Raw genomic sequence first — 26084 nt, forward strand, 5'->3', positions numbered from 1 at the left:
CAGTTTCTGTTATTTTTTTTAATAGAGGCTTACTCTCTGTTGTTGTCCGTCCTCTTTTCAGCAGCACAGATTCCCTTTGTGTCGTCGCATGCCTGCAGAAAACAAAAGGTATCAGAGATAAAAATGTAAAGAAAAAATATTCTGGAGTCATGAAGCCCTATGTGCAGGTGCTAAGTTGATACTCCCCCCTCATTTGCCCAGTGAAGATGCACAATGTGTGTTGAAGTCGGTAAAATGCTTTTAAATGAGACACTTCAGTCATTCTCACCTCATCCAGGACTTCTATGACAAGGCACGATTCAGGTGTTGTAATCTGTGGCTCAGTCCTGCCCCTGCTGACAGGAGCAGTGAACAGTGTTGCATAGTAGCGACGGAAATCTTCTTCCTCGGCTACAAACACACACAAACAGACACACACAGACACACACACACGCACACAGAGAGAGAGAGAGCAGGAGGAAAAGAGAGCCACACTATGTGAGAAATTTGGGGCATTTTTTTCTTTTGTTTTTGATGCTGCTGTCATTTGTGTTTGTTCTTTATGAAAAGCAAACACAGTTTAAGGATAAATTACAATCTAAAGTATAATTCAATAGGTTAATTTGTTATTTAATAGTATTATTACAGAGGATTTAAGAAACCCTAAATTGAAAGACATTTCATATTCAACATTTGCACTGACAAGGGCATTCATCATTTAATATGCAGGATAATGTATCAGTCACAGGCCACGCCAACAACCCCTCAGCCCTCTGCTCAACTCTCAGGTCAACTCTCAACTTTTGGCATCCACACAACTTGTCTACTGAACTTTTGCTATGCTTTGGCAGCAGTGAAAGTGACAATTTGCAAACTTGAATGATAAATGATGGACATAAGCTTGATGTAAGATGAACTGGGGAACCAAATCAAATCAAATACTAAATCAAATTTCCGTATTATCGAACAGGTTTTCAGCAACTTTAGGATACCGTGGCGTATAGAAAGATGACGAGTTGTCACTTTTGGCAAAAAACTGGCAGGTCATTTAAAGATAGGTCATTGTTGTTATGTTATCCATCAGACAGTACAATCAAAGAGGTTTCTGATTGGTCCCAAAATGCCATCTGTGGCATGCCGATGATCCCAAACCTACAGCCACTTTCAGCAGCAAGAGCGTCAATCTGGGATTGCATGAAGCCTAAATGCACACAACTGCTGTGACAAGTTCTGCAAGACGCTTCAAACAACCTGCATACCAAACACCACAAAAACTGTGCAGAAGTGTAACAAGGAGAAAAACTGTTTTTGATTTTATTAGATTTTTTTCAGTGTACTGTAGTTGATTGATCAGTAAAAAAATTCATATTTTGAAAGCATCCCCCACTGATTTGTGATGCCAGAAGCTTTTACCCAGCACTGAATGTTATTTGTTTGTTTCCAGTGCTGCTTATTATCTTGTGCCTGTAAAAGATGCTGATGGACATGCCTGAACGTTTGATACCAACAGAGAAACTCTCTTCTCTTCTACTCTCTTCCTCCCGGGATACGAAGTCGGGGTCACAGAGAGCTGCACTCTTGGGTCTGTATTAATTTATTATCTTGTTTAAGCTGAAAGATGTTGCTGACACAGCAGCGGCTGAATGATGGTCTCACTGCTGAGGACACTGCTCAAAGTACAGCAGGCGCATGTGGTAATCTACAGTTCCTATGTGTCTTTGTGATTTGGGAAGGTGTGTTAATATCAAGCAAATATCTACAAATTATTTAAGTTTAGATGGTTATTTGTGCAACAATGGACCGTAGCATACATCTTCTTACATGAACAGGCACATGAACACATACTGCATATATTATAAAAACTGATTGTTGCTTTTCTTTCCGTTGATTTGTAATTTTTTCAGTCTGTCTTTCCGTGGCTGTTTTATCTTTCCAAGTTACCTGTACGTGCCACCTCCTTCTCTCTTTCTCCCTCTTTGTGGCTCCTATACTAACAATCTTTCTATCATGTCGCCACATGGGTGTGACAGCTCAGGAAAATGAGAATTTAAAACACGGGGGTGCTCCCCACATGATGCCGGAAAACAGCTTTTATTATTCATGGACACACACACATTCCCCACCCTTTCATATTCAAAGACAGGAGAGGAGGAGAAACTCTGCAACCTGTTGTAATTGACATGCATTAGAAAAGTTTGAAGCAGGTGGAGGGAATAGTTTATCCACTGTTGAACAGCTCGACATTTCCCAAAGACACTGCTGTCTTCCTCACATCTGCATATGCCTCAAACTATCAATTATTAAATTGTGAGCAGAGAAATGAAAGTTAGGATGTGAATGTCTACCTTTTTAATAGAGATGGACTAGTATATTTAAGAGTTAGAGTATAATAATCTATTTAACAATGACGAGTTTGTGCAAGCCACAGAAATGTGAGGGAACAATGGCTCTAACTTGCTTCAAGCACATAAGAGGTGTAAGTAAATGTGTAACTTGCCCATCTCTGTCTAGATCTTAAAGGTTAGGTTATGTGTTATTATTTGTCTGTTTGATTTAAGATAAACACCAGCATGCCAAAAACAAATTACAGTCTCTGCGCAGCCAAGGCTCTGGTGGTAGAACAGGTTATCCACTCATCAAAAGGTTGGTGGTTCACCTTGCATAGCAGCTCTGGCACCACTGGTGCATGGTTAACTAAGACACATACTGTAAAGCACTTAGAGCCTTGATAGGGTAAAGGGTGCCAAATTAGTACAGATAATTTATCATTTAGTTTGGGTTTAAACAATCCATTAAAGTAGATGTAACTGCCCTCAAGAGGAGAGTAATTTCCACCTAGCGTAACAGCATAACTATTTTGAACATGTGCTGTAATTCTCTCAGGTAAATGACTCAAATTTCAAGGTCATAAAGACCAAGATTTGACTGAAACCGTGAGGTCTCGTAAAAGCTTTCCACGCATTACAATGCTTAGTTATTATAGTTAGTTCATGGCTGTTTTTTATGTTTAATAAAAAGCAAGGATTTGAATTAAACCAAACAAATCATCTTGTTCTGGGTCATAATGGTAGCAAGACGTTTGTTAGAAGAATTAATCTGAATGTGTGAAGGCACAATGCAGAGCTGCTGTGATATAAATTTATAATATGCACCTTCGTCTTTTAAACCACAAGGACAGTTTCGAGGAGATATTAGTCAGAACTCCAAATTATTCAGAAAATTTTGTGGCTGTTTCATATAAAACATTACTGTGGTGAGCACAGGGACCTAATTTAACCTCAAATATTTGGAAGAAACATCTATTTGAGATAGACAGCTATGGGGAAAGGGGGCAAGCAAGGACTTGCAGATCCTAACGAGGTCACCATCGGAGTGCATCTTGATTTATGTGATGAGAGGCAGTTGACAGCCCCAGGGTCCAGAGCTTTGGAAGGGGAGAGATAATCCTGGTGTACCCATCTCCTTTCAGCCTTGGCTAGGGGGCATAAAGTCAGGATACTCCACTGACTGATGAGCTCCAGGCCGTGAGCTACAGACTACAGGCCGAACCCCACCTCTCTCTGCCTGCCCCATTCCTTACCCTGTCAGGCTTGAGCCACCTCTAACAGCCCTCTGCCCACACTATCACAGGCAGTGATTACCCATCACACTGCCACGGATGGATGGGCAGGCACTGATACGTCTGACCCGTCGAGAGGGAGAGATTTTGTTATCGTGTGTTTGTATATGTGTGTGTATATGTGTGCACATGCAGGTCATCTGTCAAACCACTTTGTCCAGAGCTGTTTCTTTGTTTGGTTTGAGACTTGGTTTGTGGTATGTGTATCAGAAAGGTGAGGTGTACAGCAAAAGCAAACAATTTTCATGGCTGTAAGTCAATCTCCCAATTTAAGGTCAAAAGGTATTCATGGACAGACAGATGTGCGCGTGTATGTGGTTGAGGTCCATGCATGTGTATTACCAGTTAGGTTGCTTGCAGTCTCCTCCTCAGTGTTTGTATTTGGCTGTGATTTTAAATCTGTACCACAGGCCACTGGAGGATGATAAATTTCAGTTGGTGTTCTGGAAACACAAAAGTCACATTTAGATTAGTAAATAAAGCCGGACCCCAGACAAAAAAGCAATACAGCAGCCCCATATAAACAGCACACATGCTGTCCCTTGTCAAATTTGTCCAGTGCAAAGCAGGAGTCGCAGATTTTGTAAGTAGCAGAGGAAGCTGCTTGTAGTTTATACCCTGCCGTCCTAAGTAGTCGATATGCTCAAACCTATCAATGTTTGTATTTTCTTTGGCCACTCAGATGGGCATATTTAATCCTGTCAACTGCATGCCTTTTCACAGCCTTCCATACATGTAGCTCTTTTTCTCCATTCATACAGTACTTTGCATGCAGGAGCCTCTCTAGCCTTAGGATGTTTGCATTTAGGCTTTCGCCAGAGAGTTGTAAAAAAAGATATGTGTCACTCTTCTGGTTTCCTTTGGTCTTGTATTTTTACCTTTTCTTTGAGATACATGTTTGAATCCATCTTAATACATAATGAATGTTAACATAATACTTAATTATTTATATTTATGAAAAAGGTACAAGATAAAGCTGAGGATAACGAAACCTTCAAATGACAGTGTCTAGCTTAAGTATCCACAGTTGCAAAGGAGATGGTACAATGTCCTTGAGGAGGATTTTGACTTCCTAAAAATTTACTCTATACTCTGTAAAGAAAATATAAAGGGGGGGTCTCCCAAGTCAGAAATTATTTAGTCTTTCTAAAAGTGAAAATTAAGATACAGTGTAACTATCTAGATGCTATTTGGAGACAAATTATGCACCTGTATTAATGTGTGAACAGGAGATGATGTTCTGCTAAAGTGATCTACAAGACATGTTTTCATAGCTTGTCCATTTTAATTTTGATAATTAATCAAAAACAACACATCACTTTAGGTAGAAGCATTTCTTAAACATCTCTGCCCTTGTTTTTTGTCTTCTGCAATGAAATAAATAATTGAGAAGGATGAGCCTTCAAATATAACTATTCTGGATGCTATATTTGCTCTGTTTACAGAGTTAAGTGTAATCAAATTTGATATTTGTGCTAAAATTGTTTTATAAAAGTCATCACATCTATCAGTTGTGATATTTTGACTATTATTCTCAATGATTAAAGCTTCTGTGTTTACACTTAAACTAAACTTTGGCTCTAATGTGATGAGATGATTGCCAGAAATCACCTGAGGCCTCATTAATTGGAATTATGTCATTTGCTATTTATGTGCTCAAGAAAACCACTTCTTCAGATTACTGACAAGTGACAGAATTTTTTTGTTTTTTAATCTAATAACCTAATGGTTCTGCCTTTGTCTTTTCTTACTTAGACATGGAGCATCAGTATTACCTCACTGGAGTCATGTTCAAGAAGCCATTTATAGATATCATTTGTGCTTTGACCATCATTTCTTATTGTGCGTAGTCCAACTATGGCGACTTTGTAAGAGTCATGAAGGTCATTCTCCTTGGATGAGAAAACTAAAAAATGTAACATTACATCAAGCCAGACTTGGGTCTTAAATTTGGTAAAACAAGTCTAGTGCAGTCAAATCAGGTCTTGCAGATGCAGGTAGAAGCTACTTCAGATCACAGTTCTATGCCTGTGCAGGCTCTTATTTCAGGGTTCAGTGCCTTGACCACAGATACTTTAACCATGGCAGTTGATGGAAAAGCGAGCATTCACCTACCCTACCCACACTGCCCAGCAAGTTCAGGAAATCAGACTGATGCCCCCCTGGTCACAAGCTTGCTTTATGTAACCTGCAGGCCACACACAAATCTACCAAGGTGATAAGAGTTTACGACTCTAATATAGCTGAGCACTTTTAGCAAATTCTTTAAAGCTCCTTCCTCCTCCAAATTCCCCTTCTTCTTTCTCTCTTTTCCCCATTATTATTGAAGCTTGTTAAAATTCAACCTCTCCTTCTTTCTTTCTGCCAGCCAGCCAGTCTCCCTGTCTCTCCATTAAGCTCTGCCACCATCACCGCTGCAGGCTTATTGCACTCTAGATTGGCTCTCTGGTCTATTCCACAGTTAAAGGCAGCTACAGCTGGGGACTTAGAGCATTCTTGCTCAGGCAGTCAGAGGGCCTAAAACTGCACTCTGCTCTCTTCTCCCCTGACCTGCTCTCCAGTGGACTACTCAGCCCAAAAGGAGCCGCTTAAATAAAGGCTGTAATAATGGGACCTGCTGAAGCCAAGCCTGCAGGCAGTGTACTGCACAATAAGTGCTAAGAAACTGCTTTGTACACTGGTGACTTATGTAGGCTGACTGCAGAGACCAAAAAGAGGCAGGAGAGGCATGTACAGTAGGAGGTGTGTGTTAAGAAAATTGTGTGTTTGCACACATGGGGGAACTGTATAGTTGTGCCCCCGTTTATGAAAGTAATGTGTGATGTGAGAAGGAGACCTTGATATGAAACCTGTCTGCCCAAGTGGTTATATCCATGTTCCCAGTTGTACAAGTGGTGACCTCAACAAATTGCAACTTGGTGACCTCTGTATATGTCTGATGAAGTGTTGGTATAGGTGTACTGTACACTACAAATTTCTGGTGCATATGAGTACCTGATTTTTAAAAGGCTTGAAATCAAAAAAATGTAGAAAATGAAACAAAAGAAAATATAAGTCCTAAATACAAATCTAGTGCACTTATCTTACTACAGTCTTTAAAATTATGTCAGAATATTCAAATTCCATCTCTGTGGTTTTATCGTTTAGATTTTGTTTTTTATTTTTCTTTTAAGAATGGGTGCACAACATAGTGCGAGCATCACAGGCCTTCTATTATACCTCGCTAAGCAATTTATGTTTTTTGCTATAAAGGCAGTAAACACAATGGTGAGCTACTTCTGTTTTCCTAAGTTTTTACATTATTCTAAGCAAAAAATATATGTTGTCAGGCATAATGAGGCATCATCGAGCCAATTGCCTGAATCCCATGACAGAAGCTCCTCCATGGTTAACAATAAGTGCTGTTGGTGTGGTGCATGCACATTGATGTCTGTACCTGCGGTGCTTCTTCAGACGTAGTCTGTCCATGTGGATAAGGTTGTTTTCTTTGAACTCCACCTTGACAGGGAGCCTATCTTCTCTCCCTCCTCTTCTTTGTCCTTCAGCTTCTCTGTCTGGAGGGAGGTCAGCCTGGGTCGCCATAGTTGACACTGATACTGGAGGAATATGGGCAGGGGGAGATCGCACCAAATAAAGTTAAGATAAGAGGAGGAAAACATAGCCTAAAGGACAGAAAGACAAAGGTAGAAAAGGAAGCAGAAAAACATAATCCGCGAACTTCTCAACACACCTCTCCTCAAGAAGTGAGAAAACACCTTGTCACTATGCCAAAAGTGCCAAAACACAAACAGACAGGAGAGAGCCCCCTGGGAATAAGAAAAAGATGTACACAATACAAAAGGAACATAGTGAGCACATGAGAGAAATAGAAAGATAGAAGTAAGGAAGGGAAAGAGAAATGTTATGATTGTACTCCAGACACTTTGGCAGTCCACAGTGGCAGCTTTAAATTGGGCCTGGGTGCCATTGGCCTGACAGAAATAATTAGGGCTGGAGGGGCTAGCAGCAATTTGCAGAGCAGAGCGAAGGGAGAGAGGAGCAGAGTCTGTCCAAGCAGTAAAGCAGAGAAAATAGGAGGTCTAATAAAAAGCACAAACACCTAGACACATACACACAAAACCTGGAATAATAGTGTTAATAATGCACACCCACACAAATGCGGACACACAAACACTGTGGCGCATGTGCAAACGTAGAAGCGCAGTATGAGTGAAAAGCCACAAAAATTGCCTGACACAGTGGAGCTTTCACATACGTATACACACAACTGAGGCGATTAGTGCTGTGGTGCGGAGTAAGGCCACCCCTAACACTCCTGTCATTATCTCAATATGCAACAGCCATGGATTACCCTCCCACTGCAACGGTAAGCACATTCTACATAAGGCCGTAACAGATCAGAGCACAGACAGGGAGAGGGGAAGCAGGAAAGATGAAGAAATGGTAAAAATGGGAAAAGAGGAGGGAGGAAGAGCTAAGAGAAGCATGCAGTTGGCAAAGTGATAGAAAATTGAAAATCATTTTCTATTTTTCACACTTACGTACTCACCTGATGGTCATAGTTAGATAGTTAGCATACAACAGTCCATATAGATTCAACTCCACTCCTCTGCACGGTGCAACCCACTACTCCTCAGAATAGGAAGTGCATTCTTATGCCGTTACTGAAGCACTTTTTAAAGCAGGACTTTTGCTTTGAATGAAGTAGGCCTACCTACTTTTACCGAAAGCTCCACTAAACAATATTTGTAGCTTGACATATAATAATAATTATATAATGATCTATTCCATACTGAGAAAAGGTACATTTAGATTCCGTAGAGCTATAAATGCTTTCCGGCAAAATGATTAAAACATTCCCTGCCTTAGGCCCACAACCTCACCCAGCCTTGACTTGTGTGTATATGTATGCCAGTCAATACAGTTTACCTAGTTTGACAGGAATGCACATTGCATTTGTCATGGTTCCTTCTCCTCCTCCTGATCCATCACTCTTTTCTCCTCTCCACTGTCTGAGAGCCTCCTGGAAAGATCTTGCAGACTCCTCCTCATTGTACTCCCCACTAAGAAGAGGGGAGGGGAATCCTTTATTATCATCTTCAGGCCTTCCCACCATCGTTTTCTCCTCACTGTGATTCACAACTAACACCTACAACAAAAGGAAAATGTCATGGCATCAGAATTTGATGGTCACAATGACACATAAGGCTGAGAAGCTCCCATGCAGTCTCATTATTAAAGGTTAGCAGGAGCACAAATATACACTACAAGTGACAAAAACCTTGTTTTTTGATATACTAACACTAATGAGTATCTCTGCGACTGCATACTAAGCTGCTGCATAACAAAATACACATTCTGTGATTTCAACTTAATGTTGGGGGCACTTAAAAAGATCTTTCATATTATGGCACACTACTGTCTGCAGGCAAGGATATGCAAAAACATGTCTTGAAAATTTGCACATGCGCAAACTTGGCCATATATTTGGCTGTATTGGTACATCATTTAAAAGGGACAAGCAATCTTAATATACCACCTCTGAATATGAGCTGAAATGAAATTAATTTGAAAATACATTATTTTTCTCAGAGTAATGTTCATCAGAAGTAAAATCAAAGGGTCATTTATTGCATTACATACAATTGTCAGACTGATCAACTAAAAATTCAGTCAGCATTTAGCAGTAGTTGTAATTTTCTCCTCGCTAGCTTTAAGTCATGATAAAGAGATGAACAAGGTCTGCTTATAGCCCAAGTAATTTAACTCTTAAATCTTAGATCGACAGTGATAGGACAGATTAATGGTTTCTCCTCCGAGCCCTGTTTTTATCACATATTAAATGTATTTTAGGAACCACCTTCAAATCTGAAAAACTGCAATCAGGGAGACAATGCAGTCTAGTCTACACATTAGTAACATGGTTGGCATCCACTAATGTTTAAAAGAAATGGATCTCAAGAATCTATAACAGTATACAATGTTTTTTTCTTACATATTCAGCCTGTTATCTGGATTTCAAACATATTGACCTCTGAGTAAGCTAAAGAAGTTGTTGTGGCCTCTCAGATGGGGGCATATTTAAAGGATTTCAGTTCTATCTGAAGTCTAAACAGGTAAGTTGAACACTAGTTTGATATACACAGAATTTTTTCAGCACCTTCTGACCCCAGCTGTTCGAAATGACTGTTGTGTGAATAAGGTCAACTGAGCTCTGTGGTGCAAAGAGTCTGAAATGTCAGTCTAACAGTTTTTGCCAGACCTACACTGCTGGAGGGCATTTTTTAGTCCGAAGGTACATGCAGTTCACAAGCCTGCCTGTAGATACAGCCTGTGGATATAGCGTCAATTAGGGTTTGTATAAAGTCTTTTCAATTCACTCACAGGGTGCAGAGGTAAAAACTCACACCATGCAGAGGCCCATTTGATATGTTTCTACCCCATTGTCACAGCAGGTAAATTATAAATGGAGAGAAATTTCATTCACAGATCAATACCCACATGAAAAGACTATACCTAAATATATAGAAAAAAAAACAATTGTTAGTAAAGTCATGGTTAAAAGGACATTTTATTAATGAATACTCTTGAAATATTTTGAAACATATAGAAATAACATATGGACCCGGCAGAAATTTTTCAAAATATGGTTGTAAAGTAGCATTTGTGAGATTTGTCAATGTTTCGTAATATAAATGAAGAATAAGTTGAATTTGACAGAAGCAGAAACATCAGATTGGGAAGATTGAAAGAATGTGAGGTTTGTTTTCTGTTACTCCATTTAAAGGTTTGGCCTGATGATCCTGTCCACGGCAAGCACTTAGATGAATTTTACTTGTGGTGTCACAGTACCAAGAAGTCCATGAAAGGGCACATACTCTAATAAAGTCCAGGTGTAACTTAAAATATCTGTACATTTAGTAGGAGAAGTGGCTCATCCTGTTTCTAATGTACAACATTCATCTGGTTAGATGGGAGCAAAATCAGTGAACTGGTCATGGTTAATGTGGTATGTTAAGAGCAGTACAATACCACTCAAAAGTTTGGGCACATCTTCTCATTTAATGGTTTTTCTTTATTTACATTGTAGATTCTCACTGAATCACAATTATGAATGAAAACATATGGAATTATGTAGTAAACAAAAAAGTGTGAAATAAGTCAAAAAATTCTATATTTTAGATTATTCAAAATAGCCGCCCTTTGCTTTGATTACTGCTTTGCACACTCTTGGCATTCTCTCCTTGAGCTTCATGACGTAGTCAAACTGAAATGGTTTTCACTTCACAGGTGTGCCTTGTCCAAACTTTTGACTGGTAGAGTATATGGATATGTTTTGTGTTGTATCCTGGATGTAAATTCATGAACTGTGTGTATACTGCATATGCTAAATTAAGTAAATCAGTGCATTTCCACACAGTTGTATTTCAAACTGAGCTCAGTCCTTGATCACTTATATGATGCCTGTGGTCATGTGGGTGACTAAATGAGTAGCTACCACCTACCTGGCTGCCGTCAAGGTGCAGTTTCATATGTTTATCCCAAGCCTCTGTTCCTTTTTCTGGGCTCTCATCTCCTCCTTCTCTGGTAACTGCATTGGATGTGATAATGTTATTGGAATTCTGGGTGGCACTGGGACTGGGATTAGGACTTGCAAAGGTACTAGGATGGGAGCTGGGGTTAATGTGCCTTTGGAAGCAGCCGACAACATCTCGAGTGCTCACATGGGTCTGTAAGTCTGTCTGTAATAGAAGGGCATTGCATATGAGATGAGATCAACATTGTTGTAACTGAAAAGAATAACACCAGCCAGCACATTGTGAGACAGATGTAATATATACAAAATATTTCAAACAAAATAGCGAGAAATCAAGAGAGTCAGTAGAAAACAGAAGAAAGAAAAAAAATGGAACAATTTACATACGTTATATAACAGTAAGAGATTATAGTGAATATTAAACTGCATTACAACAAGAAATTAGTCAGTTATGAAATAAATCAAAGCAGATGTGAAGGCTACAAATTGCCCCAGGGGTCAGTCTTATAAAATGTTGTTTAGTTTGTTGTTTGCTTTAGGTTTGAAAGACTGAAACGCATCCGCTTGCCTAAGTTGCTCTGGAATGTTTTATCATGTACAATATGAAGAAATATTTCTTTCAAATTAACATTACTAAAATGAAATCCGTCCATCAAGTATTAAAAGCAAGCAGTGAAAACCTAAAACAGAAGCATTGCTGTGCTTTTTGTTATAAAACAGCCACGGGAGTAAGGAGATGGACTCTTCATCAGCAGTGCTGTGACTCTCACCACTGCCTACAACTGTGATCAACAAATATTAAGCGTCATAATTGCCAAACTGCAGACAAGAGATGTATCAGTCACAACTTTTCCACATATTAAGATAATAAGTATCAAGCAAGCCCCACTTGATGTAGACCAATGATATAAAGGCAATGAGAAGAGGCCAATGCAGACAGCTGCCATGAACCCCATTTAGAGGGTACAACCTAATCATTTTAAGTGCTCATACCAACATCACTGGCATAACCTTGAAAGTCGCAACAGTGAAATCCATTTTATAGAGTTAGCGTGTGCACCTTCATTTTATGTTAATGAATCCACAAAGAGTCTGCGCAAAAAGACACTGGTAATGCATATCAAATGACCAAGTTGGTAATAAACTTCATGTCTGTCCACTTGTTAAGACCCGACTCATTGAACTTCTGACAATACTGCTTCCTTTAATGTGTTGGATGAGGCTTGTCTTTTCAAAATGCCGCAGTGTGCTGTGTCCCTTACTGTTTAAATAGAGCTGAATCTCTCCAAAAAAGCATTATTCAAAGATCCTTTGAGGCCAAATCTGTTGACCCTCAACATCAATTTATACTAAGTAGCCAGCGCTATGTTTATGTAAGTCTGATAATACTTCTGTCACTAGCTAGGGGTTGGCAGGTCATTATATGTTAACTAACCTAACTTGATTAAACACTTAACTGGTAGTCAGGTTTTGCCTCTACCACTCCAATGGATTTGGACCGAAGCAATCAAGATGTGATTGAACTGGACACTTTCAGCTTTAATTCAAGTGAATTAACAGAGATACTGCATGAACAATTTAGGGATGACAATCATTTTTGCCATAGTCACTTGATTGTCACGGCCTAAAAAGTGATCGAATAACCAAATATAATTCTAAATACATAGATTATTTTTAATATATGGATGCAGTTAATGACTGCCTGAAGTCTGGAACCCATGGGCATCATCAAACAGTGAGTTGAGCTGAGTCCTTCCTTGAAATGCATTGCCAGGCCTTTCGAGCAGCCGCCTTCAGTAGCTCCTTGTTCGTGGGTCTTTCTGAGTCCAGTTTTATCTTCAGTAAGTTTAGTGACTGACTCTGCCACTTAAGCTCTGCAGTTGCTTTTGCTGTCATTATTTATCTGTACTGTGAAGCACCACCCTCTCAGTTTTACAGCATTTAGCTGAGTCTGAGTGAAAAGTAAAGCTCTATACACTTAAGAATTCAACCTACTACTTTTATCAACAACAATATTATTAATAAACACCAGTGACCCACTCCCATTGGTAGTAAAACATGCTCATGCCAAAGCACTGCCTCCACAGTCGCATGATTTGGATCGTGAGATTTTCTCCATACTCTTCTCTTCCAGTCACTCTGGCAATAGTTAATCTTGGTTTTGGCGATCCAGAGATCCTTGATCCAGAACTGATTACGTTTATTAGATGTTATCTCGCAAAGTATAATATAATCTCTCTGTTCTTGAGTGTTATCAGTAGTTTGCATCTTTAGGTTTAGCCCCTATTTTTACATTCATGAAGGTATCGCTTGATTGTAGCCTTAGACAACGATACGCCCACTTCCTCTTAAGTGTAATTGACTTGGCCAAATGTTGTGAAGGGTTTTTTTTTTCTTAACCAAGGGGAAAATTCAGTGGTCTTCCACTTGACGTGTCTGCCCTGTTTTGTTTTTTTCAGCCTAATGATGGGCTTCTTAACTTGCATCAACACCTCTTTCAACCACATATTGAGACTTCCCATGAGCTGTTACTAAATATAAAATGGAATCCACTCCAGACTCGTTACCCCCTGAACTTGTCATGAAATAACACGAAAACAACCCATCAAATTATAGTTGGTAGTCAACTCCTGTCACATCTTGACTGCTTCATTTTAAATACATTGTGGTTGTGTGCAGAGGAAAAAATAAATAAATTCTTGTCACTGTCCAAATATAAAAATATGACTGTATTTAGTTTGTCATGTTTACATCCAAAATGATATCTGTCCTGTACATTTGTTTGTTTGTTTTTTTCAAATAGCTAACATGGCATATTCTGTTTAGACAACAACTAACTAGCCAGCAAACCACTAAATCACTTCAACTGCATACATCCTTATTTTAATGGTTGTCTGGACTCTACCCTTGATTATATCACCTGGAAAACACCTACACTGATAGTTGTTTTTAACTCTTACTAAAGTCTCAATTCTAACTCCGACTTAAGAAGAAGGTGATCGTGAAAAGCTTTCTTTTGGGAGCATGTGTACTCATACATCAGAAGTATGCAGATCGTTTTTACATTACATCGCATTTTAGCCTAAGTCATTCAACTTCTACCATAGCATAACAGAAACACTCAAATCCTCATTTTTTCCTTGAAAAAAATAATTTACAGCGTGTGATAAGATATCTACATACTGGACAAGAGAAAATGTGAAGCACAGTGCATGAGAACAGATTGATTATGTATATACCACAGGCTGAATTCATTATTCTGTTCCATTAATCACCACTGACCAGCCTGGCCAGAGGTTAACCCATCTGTGGACTGATATCTTCCCTTGAAGATGTAAAACAAAACTACATAAATGTGAAGTCACGGAAACATGGAGGAATTGAAAGAGGTTCAGGTGATGTAATATAATCGTCATTATTATCACCTTCACTTTTTTCTATCTACATTATTACAAAGTGTTTCACAAGAATGAAATTTTTTAAATGAAATCTTTAAAACAATGATAAAACAAATGGGATGTAATTAAATGGGTTTTTTTTTTGTTTGTGTGTTTGTTTTAAGACTACTATAACAAGAGGTTGGAGACAGTAATAGATATAGAAAGTTTAATCTCAGCAGAAAAGTCTGCAAAAGCACAAAAACCTTATGTCACCAATCCTGCTGTAAGAATGACCAGAAGGCTCCTGCCAGCTGATCTAATATGACACCAGTGCTTATATGAGGTTGGTTAAGATCCTTGGTAAAAGTAGTGGCTAAGTCATACAAAATCTCAACAAGAAAATGTCATAATCAGTGAGGAAATCAACAGAAAGTCAGTGCAGAGAGGTCAGCATTGAAGTTAAACAGTAAAACAGAAATCTAGACAGGAGAAAAGCATGGAAGACCCTGTTTAGATCCTCGAAAGATAAGAATGATCTTATTTTTAAAATTAGCTTAAGGTGATTATTAAACGAGAAGAACATTTTGAGAAGTCCAGCAACTGATATCAGACAGACAGGTGGTAAGTTGGGATAGACTACTATGAGTCATGGGCATATGAATAATATATACAATAATATAATGACACTGTACGCTATGTTTGCTAATGATCTCACTTAAGGGCTGCATATGAATGGACAACAGTAACAAACTCCAATATGACTCTTGAGGAACATTGTGATAGGCTGAAGATTAGGAATTTTCAACAACAGAAATTGTTCCGTTAGATTGATACGAGCATAAAAGGTTAAGAGCAGACTCTGTACATGTTGCTAATATTACTATTCTCCACCTTTTTAACAAAATAATGCTCAAAAAAATCATCTGTGAATTCAAGGCTAGGATCAATATTATGCATTTTGAAACAACTCACAATAGAGTCAGTTGCAATAAATAAACGTATGGACATTTGTGTAAATTAAACAGCCAAGTGAGACTTGTAACGCATTAAATTTGCCTTCAATATACCTTTAGCTTTATGACATTTTCTTGAGGACCTTCAAGTGCTCATTTAGCCACAGAGAAGGACACAACTTTTCCTGTATGAATTTCAGAGGAGCAATGTGGTCAAGGATGGAGAGGCAGATACTGTTAAAAGAACTAGCTAAGGCATCAGAGCGCTGTTGCTACGTAACAGAGCTCAAGGTTAAGGTGCTGGAGAAATATTTTTACTGGCAGAGTCAGCAGAAAGGACTTGTGACAAAACAGTGGTACAAGGTTTCCCAGTGGAGAAAAAAGGCGCACTGAAAATAATAGCTTAATGATCTAAGGTATGACCAAAGAGGTGTGGCACCTTTTACAATGTGATTGAAACTACAATAATCTTTATGATTCAAGAAATCACAGGAAAGTGGATGAGAAGAACATGGATATTGAAAAACACCATGGATGAGCACTCTACATTGAATTTCAGAAAAATCAGAGATGAGCAAGGAAAATTTAGAAAAAAAAAAAAGATTAAGCTTCAGAAGCCTGCATAAAAGTATACAGAACAGAGGAGCTGGAAAAGTAAATTGGAATCTTTAAAAGTAAAAAAAGGGATAAGCATGAACTTAAAACTATTTCCATATATAACTGCAGTGGCACCACCCAGACCCAAGTGACAGTGATTTACTGAAAAGGAGTGCACATTTAACATGGAAAATTATAGAGAGGCAAGTGACAGAACAGGGGTTGAGAAGAGGGCAAACAAATAATATAGTACAGTCACCTCTTTATGATATGACCATCCCTACACTGACAAATTCAGGCAGAAAAACTGGATTTCGAAATGCAGATAAGAAGGATATGAAAATCTGGAGGCCAATAAGGAGTGCTATCAAACGAGACTATGGGTGGAACAACCTGGTTTCTGGCTGAAATATGATTCCTATTACCTATGACGGAGGAGAGGCTAGAATATGAAACAGTGCCTGTGCTCTTACAAAATCATTTACTGCAAGGTAAGAAGAGTTTGTGAGTGTACTGGAGTGTAACAATAGTCAGTTGGGTTGATTACAGAGTTGTAACAAATATTGGCGATAGACTAGCAATTATGAATTTAGAAGGGGCATTATGAATGAATAATGAATGACATGGTTCAAGGTCAGTACAGTTGCAAGGGTGTGGCTGAGGATGGCTAGAGTTTTGAGGGCCACCCCAGGCAGTGGATTACAGCATATTTCCTCATAATTATGGCTATGACGCTGGTGCAAAATTATTTTAGCTCAGGGTATGTGGCATTTGGCCATGATAACCACAAAGGAAGCTGTACATTCACAAGACTCTGGCTTTACTTTACAGAATTGTGCCCTTATAGGCAAAACATTAAGTGTGGAACTTATGGTCTTTGACTTTTAGAAATCTGAATTTTAAAGGAGTATTCATGGACTGTCCTTCCTGATTATAACAGTCTCTTGGGGTGGATATATGTAATAAGGGTTACAGATTTGCTTACAATTATGGATTTAGCACTTATACACTTTGGCTCTTACAAAGGCAACTTTAAAGGGTAAACTAGAACTCAATGAACCAGAGTTACATTCTCACTCTGTAGGTAAAATGCCACCAGATGTTCATTTCAATGAACTTCACCCTTCTGAGAATCTAATTCAGTTGCTATTTGTAAGTTCTGGTGAAGCTGACTTCTTAAAAGAAAACCATTCAGTCATTCTGAGTGGTTTCTAATGTTGTCCATGATCCAGTATCTTGAAATTGAAAAACAATTTTGAAAGTCATACACTACTAGTTCTGCAGTAGCTTGTATTGTGCAATTACACCTTTGAAACCCCAAAAGTCTAACTATAGACAACAATTCCAGTCATTATTCTAGTAATAATTCATTTGGAGTGAGCTAGGTTGTGCTACAAATTGAGATGTCGCCATGTAGAAAAGGTGGTAGGCAGCTGGCATTATATAAAGGTTAATGCAAACAAAGCTGGCTGTAAGCATCTTTGCCAGTGGGTGACATAAGTAGCACTGAAAAACTGGCTTATGGCATTTAGGCACCAACAAAAGCTAAGTCAATTGAAAAGATAAAAGGCTTACTTCCCTCAAATACTGCTTTAGTGAAGTGAAAGGCAAAAACCATGTTTTCAACACCAAGTTGTTCTGTGAGCTTGATTTCGGATGTGCAGACAAACGATCAGGTGGTTAAGATGCTTTTCAATAATTATAAGTAGCATCTAAGACTCAGGTATTGATGATTGGAAAAAATTAGCTCATGCTGTAGCATAAGACATGGTAATTATAACTCAGACAATTTAACATAACATTTAACATGTTATTTTAATGAAGCCTCTCTTTTCCCTTATTTTGATCAGAAATGGGGTTTAGAGTTGGACTGACAACCTTTCAGTGTCCACATCCCTTATGTACACTGTAACTGTGGACTAGAGGGATCATTGATAGCAGTGAGGTACACTTCCAAAGGCTCTTGGCTGGTCGAACCAGCAGCTTAGTTGGACTCTGTGATGATCAACCTCCTAATAAAACAGCGTCCATGAGTACTCCTTGGATTTTCCCATTGTGTGGGGCTTGACTGTCATCCAAACAGCATGGGACCAGGTATTTCATAGTCACTGAAACTGGCCCTGTTTGCACCCTCACAGAGATTCAAGAAATTCACATTGTCTGACAAGACAATATGAATTTCTAAAGAAAACAAGCAACTTTTTGAGTTTAGAAAAAACAGAAGCAGGGTGGGGACCATGGTAGTTTTACTCATGAAACTTTAAATACGTGGGTGGGATATCTGTGACTAAACAAGCACTAACTAAGCCACATTTAAAGCAGGCCTTTTGCAGCACAGAATCACTTTCCCTGGCAACTCCAGACATTTTCTCCTGTAAAAAAGAAGCACTGCCATATGTTTGGCATATCTTAGTGAGGACCTCTTTGTTTATGAGATAGATTCTGATTCTGATCTTGAGCAGTTGCAAATGGAAATAATACTGTTGTACACAGATGATTCCATATACACTCAATCTGGTAAAGACAGAAAGTTGTTCTGAGTCTAAAATATCTCTGGTCTCATCAGTGATGAAAAATGCAGCTCATTCAGTGATACTGTATCAGTGTTCTGAATTTAGTATCTCGTGGGATGCAACCTGCCCGTGGATATGAAATCTTTAAGAATCAAATCTTTGTCTGTAAACAGTCCCACAAGCCTGAGGATGTTACTTTCCTCATCTTAGGAGCATCTGATGGCAAATCTTTGCATTACAAGAATTTTTAAAAAGTGAAACTGCTGCAGCGATCTACCTTGTTCTCTTTCTTGGTTCTCTTTCTATTTTTGGTCATCAGCAAGCTGTGTTTACAGGTGCACATCAAAGGACACTGAAGACCTTGTTAAGCCTCACACTAAGAGGTTGTCAGATCATCTAACAGCATGTGAAACCCCATTTCTGATGGTGTAATTGCAATGGACTGAGTTTGAAAGTAACTTTCTCAAACTTGCAATTCTTAAATCAAACCAACATCACACAGTGGTCAAGTGGCGGAGGGGGGGAGGAGGATAGGTAAGGCTTTGAACTTCTTCCTTAAGCTTTCTTTTTTTCCCTCTTCAGACAACCTCTGTCACTTTTCATGTGTACAGCTGATTGCAACACAACAAACACCCTCAAGAAGACAATGTCCAAAAGTGTGTGCTGTATCAATATCACAGTGTACTGCTAAAAATTCAAAGGCATTTCCTAAAGTTTTTCATCCTTGTTTTCACCAAGGGATTATCTGCAAAGTGATGAAGCTTGATGCTTACTATGTCAGATTTGGTTTGGCTTTATGTGTTCTTTATTGGGGTTGACTGTTCACTAAGAAACTGTAACAGTCATTGTTAACAATGACTGCTAACTGTTTAATCTAACAGAAATCAAATATATCAATAATAATAATGGTACAATTAAAATGGTACAAAAATCATGCCAGTGGGCAAAAAGGTCACCACTGTTTGGACTATAAGCTCTAAAAAATGTACAAAAAGATTGTATTTCAATTGGAAAATCAAGGGATCCCACACATTTCCACAGAGAAACAACCACAAGTTGGGCAGCCACTGTTATACCAGCTCCAGGACACTATTCAGCTGTGGAACCTGTACCTCTGACTTGCCTTTTTTAAGTGACAGGGGAATCTTAAAAATTGCTTTATATCTCTCACGTACAGCACTACAAAGGAAATGCTTGCAGTCACAACCCTTGGTCTATTGTTTAACTCTGCTGAAACTCCTGTGGGTTGAGGTACCAAAAATAGGATGATTGTACAAGTAAAAGGTGCTGTACAAAGACTAACTTTTATATATATATATATATATATATATATATAAACCTGCTGACCTGACCTGACCTGCTGCCTTGTCTTTCTGTTTTATCTTTGACTGAAGACTGCTGTTGCTGGTCTTGGGTTCACTGCTGCCTGAGGCCTGTACTCTCTTCTCTGTTGCAATCTGAGAGCGTGGTTGGGTTGTAGCTTGTATTTTTGCGTGGGTAGGATTGTGTGACATTGCTTTAAATAAATATTGCAAAAAATGTTACATTTACTTTGGTAATGATTAATTTAACAATTAATCTTTTAAAAAAAAAAATACAGTTCCACTCAAATTGTGGGGGGAAAAAACAAAAAACAAGAATAATAAAGAACAACGAGCAATAAATCACTAATCTATTACAATTTTTTTGACTTGCTCTCTATCATACAATATTGTAAGGTATTGACCTTACTATGTAAAGTGCCCTGAGACGACTCATGTTGTGAATTTGTGCAATATGAATAAAACTGAATGTATTAGTTCAGCATGGGTTAAGATGAAGAATAAAACTCCAGGATTTTCTGACACTTCAGGGAAACAAAATTAAATAACTTAAATACTTCCAACTTTTTCATTTTCTGACAAAGGGGCTTAGCAAATTAAATAGCTTTACCACCAAGAGTAGCAAACACTGTGTATGAACTGCTGTATCTAAAACCATGGGTGAGATCTGCTATATCTTGCTGTTGCCTTTTTTGGATATTCACTCAGCCTATTCAGTGAAATGACAGTGTTGAAGATGTTAAAATATATTGGTTTCATGTTCTCTTGTCATACGTACAGAAAGCTCTGTTCAGTTCTGTACCATGTTAACTCAAGCCAAAGTGTGCCGACACAACTTACACAGCTTTGTTTTCTGTATCAGTTCTTTCTCATCTTTGCCCGTGCGCTTCTGTTTATCCAACACTGGCCTGATCCACTATCTTCACTGTCCCTTGTAGTTTGGCTGTATTGGGTAAATGTGCAGTAAGTCATTTCTGGGTCTCTCAGTGAGAACAGTAAATGATATAGTGTGATGATGTCGTAAGTTTGTGTAGGATCATAGACGTTGTGCTATGATTCAGGCTGAAATCACACAGGATGGACTAACTACATTTCGTCACATATGTTCACATTATGTAATGTCATTCCAATAAAACGGCTGTAAGTAAAGATAGATAATGTCATGCTAACCGCAGACTTACTACTTGTTAACTCGATCACCCATTTAACTAATGTGGCTAACATTATGTGGTGAATTCAGTCATGGATTATCCCAGTACTAGGAGTCAGACCAATCATAACAAAGAAAAAAAAAGTGGAGTGAAGGTTAAGCTCTAAGTTCAGGGGATGTGACACTGTTGACAGGCAACTCCTAGGAAACACACTGTTACACTAAATAAAATTACTGACTGATCAGAGGTTAAACATCTTCAAAAACATTTGGGATAGAGCAAATACACAAATCAACACAATGTATAATATTAGTCTAGCTGTTTTCAGACATTTTAATGTAAAAAAGTTACTTATTATATCTTTAAGGGAGTGTGCCTATTACATCGCTTTGTGGGTGTGTGTTGGTGTATTCATATGCACATTAAATATTCTCTCCTGGCATTGATTAAACCTCACAAAACTTGTATGATCATCACAATTACCTCTTTAGATTTTTTTCCATTACAATAATCCCTCTGTAACTAAAACTGTTTAGATATAATTCTACAATTTTCCTTCCTTTTGTACACAAATGAATATGCAAATTAGCACACACCTCTATTTTCATTCATCCTTTTGCCACTCACCTGCAGCTCAAGCAGGAGTAATCTGACATACATGTTCAAACCAGAAACCAATTCTGAAGAAGAATAATTACATGATATGATATGATTGGTTCTTTTGGTTTGTTAGATATGAAATTCTGGTTATCTGAATCCAGAACGACATCGGTACACTGCAGCTTCAAGGCAAAAATGCTCAGCCCTGACACTGACTGCTTATCTTATCTATCATACAAAACAACAAGGTTAAACAGTTGATTTTCAATGGAGGGGTCTTGAACATAGTGAGCAAATTGTAGTTGTGATTGTCAGTAAGGTAAGTTTGATTTGTTGTTCAATTTGCAGGCAAGTTAAAGCAACTCCCCAACACACTGACTGTCGATGTGAAGGTATTAATTAAAGGAACATATTGGCATGAGTAAGACTCAGTCACTTAAAAAAAGTCTTCAGTTAACTTCCCAGCCTTGATGTGTGCATACATATACATGTGTGCGTGCATGCAAAACTGGGATGGTGTGCTCATGCAGAGAAAGAGGAAAAGGGACGAGGTTGATAGAACCAGATTCAGTATTCATGGATGCAAGAAATGCAAAAGAAAGAATGCGTGAAGCATAATGAGAATGGAATCCAAAAAGATATTATTGAAAGTATTGGTGAAAGACAGACAGAGAGACAGACACACAGATAAGATAGACTTGATGCCCATGTGACAATGCTCACCTGAATGGGGATCATTCTGTGGAGCTTCAGTGCCCCCTTCTGGTGAAACCTGGCAAAGCAGCCAATGCAGTAGTTCTCCGTGCATTCAGCACACATCTACAAAAGAGGAACACACATCGCTGTCAGTGTGTGTGGGTGGGCGTGTGTGTGAGAGAGAATATATAAAAGATTTGGATGAGAAGATCTGTGTATTTCTATGTCTTAAGGAAGCAGAATTTTATTTTTAAATATAGAGAGAACAGTATATGCATGTACAGTATGTGATTGTACACATTCATGCAATGATCTGCATTGGCAAGCGGACAAAACTTTTAAGATTTAAACCTAAAGCCGGATATCTTGTCCTTTCCTCTAACCTCAACCTTGCCATACAAACTTTGACAGGAAGGATGAATATTGAAATGGCTTCTCTGGCAGGATGCTTCAAGGTGTGTGCGTGCGTGTCTTTGTGTGTTAAATGTGTGCGTGCATGCGTGTGAGAGCGAGAAAGAGAAAGAGACAGAACTGAAAGGACGGATTTCGTGAACACGTATGCATTTGTGCTCAGTGTGTGTTTTGTGCATGCGAGTGTGGGTGCGTGAACGCATCTTAAGGGAGGTCATTATCATTTCTATCTGTATGAATTCGGTCTTATTAGTGAGGAAAAGTCCTTGCATCAGCAGGTTTGGGAGATAAGCCTAGACTGAGTGGACAGAGCACACAGGCAAGGCCAGGAGGAGTGGGGACGCAAAGAAGGGAGGATAGGATGGAGAATAATACAAAGCCTTGTATTTAAAAAAATAAATAAATTTTAAAAACTCATTTGGTTGCCCTCATTTGGCTTGCAAGTTTGTTTGTTTTTCATTTTTGGCTCATGGTTTCAGCTGCAGCTCCAGCTTAGTATACTTTCTAAATAAGCCATTTTAATTTTCGTTATCCTTATCACGACTGTTTTTTGTTGTCACAGCGTGATATATTTCTGAATCTAATGACCTGGAACTGTCCTTCGTATTACTTTTGTTGTTCGCTTGCATAATTGCAACTTATTCACTTGTTTATTTATTGCTTACTCCAATAGATAATTAAGACAAACAAGGGTGTACAATAAACAAAACAATTCACCGTGTCATACAAATTTCTTGTAGATAAATACAGTCTGACTGTGCAAATTTCTACCAGATGATTCATAAATTAATAACGTTTCTTGCTTTAAAGTCTTTTATCTCATCTTCTCCCCCCTTTTAGTTTCTTTATTAGGCATTACTGTAATTAAGTCATTTATGTGTAATATTGTGTTCAATATTATTTTTCTCACCCATAACACTCTGTGTGAGTGTGAGTGTGTGTGTGTATGCCTCCAACTGCGACATTGCCCTTTAATGCGCCCATAAAGCAGGGCCTCATTTCCCCTCTCAGGCCTAAGGATAAATTACAGCCACTCCCCAGGGACTAGGCATCCCTATCAGGCTGCAAGCAGCATATCACTGCACTCTCTGTGCTACACAGGAAGAAATGAGGTACTTTTTTTGCCTGAATGACTCTAGAATACAGCACTATAGCACAAGGCTCAGTGTGCAGTGTGGGTGTGTGTGTGTGCGTGTGTGTGCGCGCGCACATGTGATTTTGGTCAGTTCTGTGCCAATATGTGTGAGTCATATTTTAAATAAGCTCAGATGTGGATGTGATTGTGTGGTTGCATGTGCGTGTGTGTGTGCATGTGACCATTTGTGTGTTTAAGTGCAGTTCCAGACAGAATGGCAGACAGTTGTAACGCTTCCCATTATTGCCATCATTATAGGGTACAAGGGCTGTCCAAAATGTGTGTGTTCATGAGTGCATTGTGTGTATTTGTGTGTGCATTTAGCCTGTGTACTTGCCCAGACTACTATAAGCACTGCCATTAAGCCCATCACTACAGGACACAGGGGGCATTGGGCCTTTCATTGGACAGTTCTGCACCATCATCATCAAATGCACTATCAAGCAAATTACCACATTACATTTTAACACATTTGTCTGTGCTGCACCTAAATAACTTATTCCACAACAAAAAGGGCAGAAAAATGGTTGATGTCAGCTGCATCAGTTCAACCCCTCCCTCTCCTTTATTTCCTCTATAAGTCTCCCTTTCTCTCACCCCCATTGCTCTCATTCTCTGGCTCACAGTCTCGCAGAAGCGTCAGTTATTCAATACTTAAGTCAGCTGGCATCACACTGAAACATACGATAGAAATTACACAAGTAGCTAAGAATTTAGGATGTGGGCATGCAGCTTAGTTTGCCAGGTTACTATATACACACAAATGCAGAGAGACACACGGCCAGACTTTTATTTCTCTCCCTCTCCCTATTATTCACATATACAGTTGCACGTCCCTCCTCCTGAGCAGTAGAAGACGAAGAGCGCGAAAGAATAAACAATGGTGCCCTCAGAGGTCTCAAGTATCGATGAATGGATCCAACTAAACTGTTATCAGTGCAAACACAAACACATGGATAGACCAACAGATTGGACAGTTGAGGCACAGCGAGACACAGGCATGGTGAGGAAAGAAAAAGATGAATAAGCATAACTGAGAGAGTGCAGAAAGAAAGACTATGAAATGTGGCAAATGGAAAAGTTGTGTAAGTGGAAAGAAGTTGTAAGGAAGAAAGAAAAGACTGATAAACACATCCTGACAACAAGGGAGGCAGCATGGTAGACAACAGGCATCTGAATGACAGAGGGAGCTCACAGCAAATGCAGGAGCATGAAAAAATATAAAGCAGAAGAGGAGATAGTAATGCAACAGAAACAAATGAAAATGGACCAAAGGAGAGTGATTTTGAGGTAGAAAAAGAGAGGAGGGAGAGCGACATAGAAAATGAGAGATTCAGCATTTAAACTTTGACTGTAAGGCAAGATAATTGTCTCGTGGCATTTTTACTCAGGTGTAAATGTTCGTGTGTTTGCACTGATCAGTGTAAGATATCAGTTGACTCATAAACTTTGTATCTGAGCTTAGGCCATTCAGCGATGGCAAAATTACTTGTCAAATAGTGACATCTGATGACTAAAAACAGAAAATTTCATTATGTTTTATTAGTGACCTTCCAAAAAGAATGCCCCTTATGACAGTTATACAATTTTCAGCCATACAGTGTCTTGGCATGTGTGTTGGTGCATGTGTGTTTGTGTACATACTAATCCAGCTGTCTTGATTTCACACTGTCCACAGATTGTTCCCTTCAGTCTAATTTTTCTTTGAAGACCACTGGTAGGGAGGTGAGGTGGTGGTAAAGGTGGGGCTAAAAAGAACAGGTACACTGCTGTTTACACTTGGCAAGAAGATCATGTTAATAATATTAATGTAACTGACTACCTGCATAATCCAACAGACAGAGAGAGGGGATGATTACAAAAACACAGTATATACAGCAAATTTTTACAACAATTAAAAATTTCTGAAGGTTTTATGTCAGAATCATTCACAAACAACACACGTATACAGCTAGCTGGAATCTCCAGCCACTACTGTGGAGTGTATTATAGTAAATAACAAGAAAGCCAAAGGCTATATCACATGTTATAATCATGACTAATAGCACACACTAAAGACTGTCCTTGTAAAGTTGCATTTACTGCTGCTGTGTATGTATAACACATCACACCGGCATATTTTGAAACATTTTGATTCAAGGTGTGGAGTTTTGCCTCAGGCGTGTTCAAAACATTAATAATTCTGCCAAGG

General features: G+C 38.7%; 1 protein-coding gene across 1 annotated transcript in view; it reads right to left on the bottom strand.

Moving 5' to 3' along the window:
• The window catches only part of zbbx (zinc finger, B-box domain containing), a 62348-nt gene that overhangs the window by 20766 nt on the left and 15498 nt on the right, over nucleotides 1-26084 (bottom strand). The window contains exons 6-13 of the mRNA XM_023297499.3: nucleotides 25538-25641; nucleotides 22375-22470; nucleotides 11104-11340; nucleotides 8528-8747; nucleotides 7035-7194; nucleotides 3941-4041; nucleotides 269-390; nucleotides 34-92 (exon numbers count right to left, since the gene is read on the bottom strand). Coding sequence (XP_023153267.2) covers nucleotides 34-92; nucleotides 269-390; nucleotides 3941-4041; nucleotides 7035-7194; nucleotides 8528-8747; nucleotides 11104-11340; nucleotides 22375-22470; nucleotides 25538-25641 — 1099 coding nt within the window. The remainder of the gene's footprint in view (nucleotides 1-33; nucleotides 93-268; nucleotides 391-3940; nucleotides 4042-7034; nucleotides 7195-8527; nucleotides 8748-11103; nucleotides 11341-22374; nucleotides 22471-25537; nucleotides 25642-26084) is intronic.

This window comes from Amphiprion ocellaris, chromosome 7 (assembly GCF_022539595.1).
Source record: "Amphiprion ocellaris isolate individual 3 ecotype Okinawa chromosome 7, ASM2253959v1, whole genome shotgun sequence".
In the NCBI taxonomy this organism is placed as follows: domain Eukaryota; kingdom Metazoa; phylum Chordata; class Actinopteri; family Pomacentridae; genus Amphiprion; species Amphiprion ocellaris.